Source organism: Triticum urartu, chromosome 6A (assembly GCF_056163025.1).
Source record: "Triticum urartu cultivar PI428250 chromosome 6A, HENAU_Tu73, whole genome shotgun sequence".
Lineage (NCBI taxonomy): Eukaryota > Viridiplantae > Streptophyta > Magnoliopsida > Poales > Poaceae > Triticum > Triticum urartu.
Window position 1 is genome coordinate 484877918 of NC_141878.1, and position 9756 is coordinate 484887673.

General features: G+C 49.6%; 1 protein-coding gene across 1 annotated transcript; it reads left to right on the forward strand.

Moving 5' to 3' along the window:
• The first annotated feature begins 7888 nt into the window (after positions 1-7888).
• Positions 7889-9534, forward strand: LOC125514273 (chitin synthase, putative (DUF1218)). The gene is made up of 3 exons (XM_048679580.2): positions 7889-8422; positions 8540-8751; positions 8879-9534. The coding sequence occupies exons 1-3, from the start codon at positions 8309-8311 to the stop codon at positions 9186-9188; spliced, it is 636 nt and encodes a 211-aa protein (XP_048535537.1). The 5' UTR covers positions 7889-8308; the 3' UTR covers positions 9189-9534.
• Positions 9535-9756: the final 222 nt, after the last annotated feature.

Sequence of the window (9756 nt, forward strand, 5' to 3'; positions counted from 1 at the left end):
AAAGACATAGAGATAAGCATTAGTAGTAAGAGTTGAGTAATGAGTGGGACCAAAAAGGTCCATGTGGAGCAGTTCGAAGGGTTGAGTCGTTGTCATGATTATCTTCGAGGGATGCTTGGCCCTCGTCATCTTTCCTGCTTCACAGGCACCGCATAAGTGATCCTTCTTGAACTTGACGCCCTCGATGCCTATGACATGCTTCTTTCTTGCAAGAGTGTGCAAGTTCCTCATGCCAGCATGCCCTAGCCTCTGATGCCAGAGCCAGCATTCTGAGGCTTTTGCTAGAAGACATACGGCAAGCTGTGGTCCTGCTGAGAAATCTACCACGTACAAATCATCTTTCCTATACCCTTCAAACACTAGAGACTTGTCAGATTCCATTAGAACAAGGCAACGATATTTTCCAAACATCACAATCATGTTTAAATCGCAAAGCATTAAGACAGACATTAAGTTGAAACCAAGGGATTCAACAAGCATGACTTTATCCATGTGTTTATCCTTTGAGATTGCAACTCTACCTAGACCCAATACCTTACTTTTACCAGTGTCAGCAAATGTGATGTGACTTTTGTCAGATGGACGTAAGGTTGAGTCCATAAGAAGACTTCGCTTGCCAGCCATGTGATTAGTACACCCACTATCAATAATCCATTCTGAAGCAGCTGGTGTCGTCCCCTACAGTGCAGTTAGGGGGATAGGCTTCACGAAGAGAATTGTGAAGCAAAAACATTTGACGAGCCAGTGGATTATGAAAGCTTAGATCGAGATTAGGACTGATAGGGCAAGTAGCAAGTGACTCAGGAACAAAGTACATAATAAGACCATTTGGGCATTTGATCTTGCGCCCTACAAGATGTTTAAGGTCCCCGGCAATAGCTTCAGATGATTTTGGTTTTCGGCTGGAGACCTTTCCCTGCAAAAGAGAGTTAAGCTTTCTTAGCCACCCACATCTTCAAGGGTGGCTTCGAAGCAATGAGTCTAAGTGCAGCATCTGAGAACTTTGGCTTTGGAGCCCTAGCAAAAAGTCTTGATGGTGGACAATAGTACTCATAAGAATAAGCAGAATAGTTCTTGGTCTTATGAACATGGCGGTTTGATGAACCGCGCTCATATTCATAGGCCTGAGTATGGCTTCCCTGCAAAACATTTGCATTAGTGCGACTCAGGTGAGTCCTCTGTCTATATGAAGCCTTTGGGCCGTATGAAGCCTGTGGTCTGGGGTTTGTCTTCTTTACTTGTGGTGTCATGACGACATTCACAGGAAGATTCTCCAAACACCTTTTCGGCACCAAGACCTTCTTCATAGGCGGCCCATTCCTGCAGTTAGTACCAATATGCCTGGCAAACACTTTACCATTCTGATTCTTAAACAGTTTATAGTTTGCATCAAAGGATTCATCAATGGCAATGGGATTAGCACAAGTGAAGCCAGATAGGGTGGATGGATCCACTAAAGGTCCCTTTGCAGCAACCCATGTGGTTTTGGGGTACTGCTCAGGTTTCCAGTAAGAGCCATCAGCATTCATTTTCCTTTCGAACCCAACACCCTCTTTCCTAGGGTTTCGGTTCAGGATCTGCCTTTTGAGGACATCACATAGTGTCTGATGCCCTTTGAGACTTTTGAACATCCCTATTTCAAGCAATGTCTTCAACCTAGCATTCTCATCAGCAAAAGCAGTGGCATCCTCAGCAGAGGGGTTAGTTATCACATCAACAGTTGAAGATATTGCAACAGTAGCAGCAGTAGAACATTCAACAACAGAAGTAGCGTTATCACGCTCAATGCATTTAAGACATGGTGGTTCAAAACCTTCCTGAGCGAAACTGATCTGTTTGGCGCGAAGTGACTCGGTTTCCTTTTGAAGATCTTCATGAGCCGCTCTCAATTTTTCAAGGTCTTGCTTCCTTTGAAGATAATCATAGGAAAGCTTTTCATGAGATGTTGAGAGCGTTTCATGACGACTTTCAAGTTCCTCATACTTAACATGAAGATTTTTTATGTCTTCAATTAAGGACTGAGATCGAGTCATTTCAGCGTCCAACAGGTCATCGCTTTTGTCTAATAGTTTTTGAATATGTTCCATAGCTTTCTGTTGTCCAGTTGCAATTTTAGCAAGTGTTTTGTAGCTGGGTTTGGAACCACAATCAGAGTCATCTTCACTTGATGTTTGATAGTGAGTGGCGCGTGAGTTTACCTTGGCACCGCGTGCCATGAAGCAGTAGGTGGGAGTGGAGTCGTCCTTGTCATTAGCATCGGCGTTGGTGACATTATCTTCAGTGTTGAAGATGGACTTGGCAACTTAGGCTGTAGCCAGACTGGCCACACCAGAATCGGACTCCTCCTCAGACTCCACCTCCGCCTCCTCAGAAGCGGACTCCTCCTCTGAATCCATTTCCTTGCCAACAAACGCACGAGCCTTGCCAGATGAGCTCTTCTTGTGTGATGAAGACTTTGAGGAAGACATGGAAGAAGACTTTGAGTATTTCTTCTTCTTCTTGTCGTCAGAATCGTACTCCTTGCTCTTCTTTTTCTTCTTGTTCTCATTGTCCCACTTCAGACACTCAGAGATGTAGTGGCCAGGTTTCTTGCACTTGTGGCATGTTCTCTTCTTGTAGTCATGAGCAGAAGCTTCATTATTACTTGAGCTTGATCTTGAGGACTTTCTGAAGCCTTTCTTCTTGGTGAATTTTTGGAACTTCTTCACAAGCATAGTAAGCTCCTTTCCAATGTCTTCAGGATTATCAGAACTGCTGTCAGATTCTTCTGCAGATGAGGAGACAGCTTTTGCCTTCAAGGCACGAGTTCGCCCATAGTTGGGACTGTAGATATCTCTTTTCTCAGAAAGCTGAAACTCATGTGTGTTGAGCCTCTCAAGTATGTCAGACAGCTCGAGTGTCTTGAAGTCAGGACGTTCTTGAATCATCAAGGCTAGGGTGTCAAACGAGCTGTCAAGTGATCTCAGGAGTGTCTTGACGACTTCATGCTTGGTGATCTCAGTAGCGCCGAGGGCTTGAAGCTCATTTGTGATGTCAGTGAGTCAATCAAACGTGAGCTGGACATTCTCATTGTCATTTCTCTTGAAGCGGTTGAAGAGGTTGCGAAGGACACTGATTCTCTGATCTCTCTGGGTTGAGATGCCTTCGTTGACCTTGGAGAGCCAGTCCCAGACTAGCTTAGATGTTTCCAAAGCACTCACGCGGCCATACTGTCCTTTGGTCAGATGACCACAGATGATGTTCTTGACAGTGGATTCCAGTTGAACGAACTTCTTGACATCAGCAACGGTGACACCTTCACCAGCCTTGGGAACGCCATTCTTGACGACATACCATAGGTCGACATCAATGGCTTCAAGATGCATGCGCATCTTATTCTTCCAGTAGGGATATTCAGTTCCATAAAATACGGGGCACACAGCGGAGACTTTAATTATCCCTGCAGTCGACATAGCTAAAACTCCAGGTGGTTAAACCGAATCACACAGAACAAGGGAGTACCTTGCTCTGATACCAATTGAAAGTACTAGTGATCAACTAGAGGGGGGTGAATAGGCGATCTTTATGAAAGTCTTCAAAACATGGAAGTTTCGAAGACAAACGATAGAAATAAACCTATTACCATGCAGCGGAAGGTAGACTACACTAGGCAAACCATAGTCAAGTATTCCATGGAGTGAAAGCACAATGACTAATAGCAGTTAGGCAGTAAAGATCAGGTAGGACGATATTGTGAAGTCAATCAGAACAAGCAGTCACTCAGTGAAGACAAAAGATAAAGCAATCATACAATGACTTCACAAGGACCAACAGTAAGTAAAGGGAAGGAAAGGATGAAACCAGTGACTCATTGAAGACAATGATTTGTTGGACCAGTTCCAATTACTGTGACAACTGTACGTCTGGTTAGGGAGGCTGAGATTCAACTCAGAAGACCTCGTCTTCACCTTATTCCCCTTGAGCTAAGGACACCCAGTCCTCGCCCAATCACTCTGGTAAGTCTTCAAGGTAGACTTCCAAACCTTCACAGACTTCGTTCACCAGCGATCCACAATGACTCTTGGATGCTCAGAACGCGACGCCTAACCGGCTAGAGGATTCACAGTCCTCAAGTGTAATAAGTCTTCAGATCACACAGACAGGAAGACTTAAGTGATGCCTAACACTCTTTGGCTCTAGGTGTTTAGGGCTTTATCCTCGCAAGGAATTCTCTCTCAAAGGCTTCAAGGTGGGTTGCTCTCAAATGACAAAAGCTGTGTACTAACTCTGAGCAGCCAACCGTTTATGGTTGTAGGGGGTGGGCTATTTATAGCCACTAGGCAACCCAACCTGATTTGTCCGAAATGACCCTAGGTCACTAAGGAACTGACACGTGTTCCAACGGTCAGATTTCAAACACACACGGCAACTTTACTTGGGCTACAAGCAAAGCTGACTTATTCAACTCTGGACAAGATTTGCTCTCATAGTCTTCACTCGAAGACATAGGATTTTGGTTAAGCATCACTTCAGTCATTCTGACTGGTTCACTTGGACCCCACTTAACAGTACGGTGGTTCCTATGACTCAACAAACAAGAAAAAGAACGACGAAAGAACTAAGTCTTCGCGCTCCATAGTCTTCATGTGATGTCTTCTCTTGTCATAGTCTTCAATGTGAATGTCTTCACATACCACCTTTGACTTCAATGTCTTCATACATTTTTAGGGGTCATCTCTGGTAGGAAAACCGAATCAATGAGGGACTTCTACCTGTGTTATCCTGCAATTCTCACAAACACATTAGTCCCTCAACCAGGTTTGTCGTCAATACTCCAAAACCAACTAGGGGTGGCACTAGGTGCACTTACAGCATCCCACTTATGATTAACCCCCCTCGCAAGCACCCGCAAATACGAAAGAAGAATTAAGGTAAACCTAACCATAGCATGAAACATATGGATCCAAATTAGCCCCTTACAAAGCAACGCATAAACTAGGGTTTAAGCTTCTGTCACTCTAGCAACCCATCATCTACTTATTACTTCCCAATGCCTTCCCCTAGGCCCAAACAATGGTGAAGTGTCATGTAGTCGATGTTCACATAACACCACTAGAGGAAAGACAACATACATCTCATCAAAATATCGAACGAATACCAAATTCACATGACTACTTATAGCAAGACTTGTCCCATGTCCTCAGGAACAAACATAACTACTCACAAATCATATTCATGTTCATAATCAGAGGGGTATTAATATGCATAAAGGATCTGAACATATAATCTTCCACCGAATAAACCAACTAGCATCAAATACAAGGAGTAATCAACACTACTAGCAACCTATAGGTACCAATCTGAGGTTTTGAGAGAAAGATCGGATACAAGAGATGAACTAGGGTTTGAGAGGAGATGGTGCTGGTGAAGATGTTGATAGAGATTGACCCCCTCCCGATGAGAGGATCGATCGTGATGACGATGGTGACAATTTTCCCCTCCCAGAGGGATGTTTCCCCGGCAGAACAGCTCCGCCGGAGCCCTAGATTGATTTCGCCAAGTTTCCACCTCGAGACGGCGGCACTTTGTCCCGAAAGCTTCCTTCCGATTTTTTCAGGGCAAAAGACACCTTATACCAGAAGATGGGCATCGGAGGCCTACCAGGTGGCCCACGAGACAGGGGGCGCGCCCTCCACCCTCGTGGATGGTGGCTGGCCCCCCTCTGGTGCTTTCTTCGCCCAATATTTTTAATATATTCCAAAACTGACTTTTGTGGAGTTTCAAGACTTTTGGAGTTGTGCAGAATAGGTCTCTAATATTTTCTCCTTTTCCAGCCCAGAATTCCAGCTGCCGGCATTCTCCCTCTTCATGTAAACCTTGTAAAATAAGAGAGAAAAGGCACAATTATTGTGACATAATGTGCAATAAAAACCCATAATGCAATAAATATCGATATAAAAGCACGATGCAAAATGGATGTATCAGTCACCGGTGTGCGGAGCGGCGGGTCGAGTGGCTGGCCTTCATCTTCTTGTCCATCGCCGTGCGGGGCCGCGGGTCGTCGCCACTGTCGGAGGAGTCGAGGTCGATCTGCCACGTACGATCGCCTGGCTCCGGCGCCCTCACTGGCATCTGCACTGGTTCTTCCTCCTCCTTAGGCTCCCCACCGATGACCGCCTGTGGCATGATAACCGTCTCCCAGTACACTGCGGCACGGTGGTCATTAGGAGCCGAGTAGGTCTTGTACTTGGACCACTTCTTCCTCTATTTTGCATCATCGGAGACGGGCTGATTCATGGCCCAGCGAATGATGTCGACTGCCATCGCAACCTTCGCTGGGTCAGGAATCAGGGTCTTCAGCTCTTGTGCAGTGGCCCTCATGAGCACTGCATCAGATTCCTTCTGCATGTCAGGCATGGAGCCGAAGTTCGAGCAGACCTCCATGGTGTTCTCGAACTTGGTGCGGTCACCAGCCGACCACCCGAGGAAGAAGACCCTCCAGGCAATACCCCAAGGGAAGGGGTTGGCGTTGGAGCTGGAGCTAGAGCTCATGGCGATGGAGAGGAGGAAAGTTGATAGTGAGAGAAGAAAGGGGGTGGGTAAGTAGTGATGGGCAGGGTGAGTAAATATAGGCGCGTTGGAGAGGAGGAAGGGTGACAGTCATGCCGTTTTAACTACATGCTCTTCAATAAGCCATGAACTTTGTGTTGTGCCTGACTGCATGAATTGTGTGCAGATCGAAGAGAGCAATGACATGGGCACGGAGGTGCTCCCGGCCGTTGACAACAAGGGCAAGCAACCCCTTCATCCAATGTCCGACGAGGTTGTGCTGTCGCCCACCGCCGAGGAAGACCCGAAGACGCCTGAGGTTGGTGACGACGAGGGCATGGAGGAGCCCCCAGCAACAAGCGCCACAACTACGACCACTACCATCAGGAGGATGGCCCAACTCACTTCTGCAAGGTCATCCTTGCACCGAAGCTTGAGTGCATCCCATGCCCCTGGACTTCACCAAGCACTTCGTCGCGGTGCCGACGGAGTTCAAGCTCAGGATAACACTGGTTGTTCCTGGAAGGTGACGGTGAAGCTGATGAACGGCATGGTGACCCTGGATCAGGGTTGGGCCACCCACGCAGCCGTTCATTAGATCAAGATCGGCTACATGATGACCTTCAAGCTCCTCACTCCCGACACCCTCAAGGTTATCATCTTCGACGACAATGGCATTGAGGTCGTCAACAAGTGCGGAAGCACGACAAAGGCTTCGCTGCCAAGGACTAGGGCCGGGGCACCTCCTTCCTAAGTACTATCGAGTCTGCTTTGAACTGTTTATGATTTATGCGTTGAACTGTTATGAAGTGTGGTACTGCTTATCTGAATTATGCTGTTAAATAGTTGATGCTCTGTTTATACTCTGCTCTGCTTATGATGTGTGCTACATGGTTATGCGGAAGTATGCTGGTAACCCCACCAACTAACCAAAAAGGTTACCACACACCAGACGTTGCATACAACCAAACACTATGCCTTGGGCTTGTCCACTAACATACAAGCAACCAAACACCAGGCAGTGTGGTTCAGCCCAATCGAGCAAGAGGCCTTGCAGACAACCAAACAACTTGCAGCTGCATTGCATAGCCTTCTCAACTCAGCCTGACTATACAAACACAGCCTCAAATGCACCATGCACCCTGTCCTCCCGTGCCCGGCGTCTCTCTCTAGATTTTCGCCTTTTGGATCTTTCGCACGCACAAGCAGCGGTCATAATAAGTAGCTCGTGTTTTACCCGGCCATTTGGGTGGCGTGATCACGACACGACTGGCTATCACCCATGCATGTAAACAACCGCAAGTGGGCTGTGGGCGTAGGCCGACTAGGACAAGCCACTACGGTGCGTGCGTGTGCGTATGATTCGTTCCGTGCAGGCTTTCGGCTTTCCTAGCTCTCACCTCCCCCAAGCAAGCAACCCCCTTATCCGGTTTTGACCAAACCGTTCGCCGCCGGGTCAGTTCGTCCGCCCATCAGCATGGGACCCGAGCCTCCTCTCCTGCCAATTCCTTCCTAGCCAGCGGTCCATACGGGTGGACGAATCCATGCGTTTTTCAACGGTTTGTTTAGCGGAGCACCCGGTCTCCCTCCTCCGCCTCTGCCTGCTTCCGTCGTCTCCCGCCGCCACCAACCGTGCCTGATTGGTCGTTGGTCGCGTAATTCGCCAGTATATATGTCGCGGATCATTGCGTCTGAATTCCCGGAAGGGAAAGCGAGGTAGCCGTGAATTGGGTACGGAGCAGCTCGGGTTTCAGCTCGAGCTCGGGCTCGTCCCGTGGTGATGGAGAAGGGGGGCAGAGGGCTGTCCTGCCGGGCCGCCGTCTGCGGCATCGTCGTCCTGCTCTGCGCCACCGCCTTCTCCTGCTCCCTCGCCGCCGAGTTCCGCAGGGTCAAGGTCAGCCTCCTGCTCCTGCTCTCTTTGTCGCGCTCCTCGTGTTGCGATTGCAATTGGCGAGAGGCTCCCGGTTCCCCGATCGGATCTGAATCGCCTGCCTGTCGGTTGCTCGATCAGGACGAGGACATGAAGCTGGACGGCAGCCTCTGCTCCCTGCCCAAGAGCTCCGCCTTCGAATTGGGCGTCGCGGCCATCGCCTTCCTCTCGGTCGCGCAGCTCGTCGGCACCACCGCGGCCGCGACCACCATGTGCGCCTCCGGCTCCAAGCCCGGCAAGCCCGTCGCCACCGGAGGCCGCGTCGCGCCCGTCGCGCTCCTGGCCCTCTCATGGTACGTGCAGTTTACGGTGTAATACGACCATGGTGGCAACATAAATATGTACGCGCCGAAGCACCACATGAGAATTCTGTTTGGCCGAGCCAAATCGCTGACGAGACGGTGGCGTGCGTGCGTGCAGGGTGTGCTTCGCGCTGGCCGTGATCCTGCTGGCGACGGCGGCGAGCATGAACAGCGGGCAGCGCTACGGCCGGGGGTGGATGGACGGCGACTGCTACGTCGCCAGGAACGGCGTGTTCGGCGGCGCCGCCGCGCTGGTCGTCGTCACGGCGCTCCTCATCCTCGGCCTCACCTTCGCCACCAAAACCGCGGGGGCCGGCTCGAGCACGAAGGCGTGCGCCAGAGGAGACGCCGCCTGCACAACTACCATCCGTGTCGACGCGGCAACAGGCGCGAGCGCGGAACAGCCGGGCGGGCGATCCAAGCAATGATCGGTGCTGCCATCGGCGGATCGATCGGACACGAGGGCGGGGCGGGCCAACCGGTGGAGAGGTCGATGGCACGCTTCGCTGTTCGTCCCGCAAAGGCCAGGCCGAGTGGGGGCATCTTCTCCTTTTTGGTCTCGGGTGGGGCATCTTGGTAGGCTGGCAAAGCTGAGAAAGGCGATCTCGGGAGTACTGCCGGTGGGTTGGATGGGAGGGACACAGTACATAGAATTACTGACACATTTACTGACGTAGCCGTGCAAATTGTAAATGACATTACCGAACTGGTAAGAAGGAAAGGTCCTCGAGGATCGTACAGAACAGAACAGAAATTACACGGGTTTGTGAACTCCATCGCGCGGACGTCCGTTTTATTCGGATTCTAAACGTTTGGATAGAACAATGAGATCGTATCCGGGTGTATCCTGGGATGTGGTGGAGGTACGCCTAGCGCGCGGCCGCATCCGTTTGTACTATCCTATCCGCGTCTATTTTTAAAAAAGAAACAACTTTCAAATGCCAAGCCCTAGTTCATCAGGCCAACGGCCCAGTTCATCACGCCGGCAACAGAGCC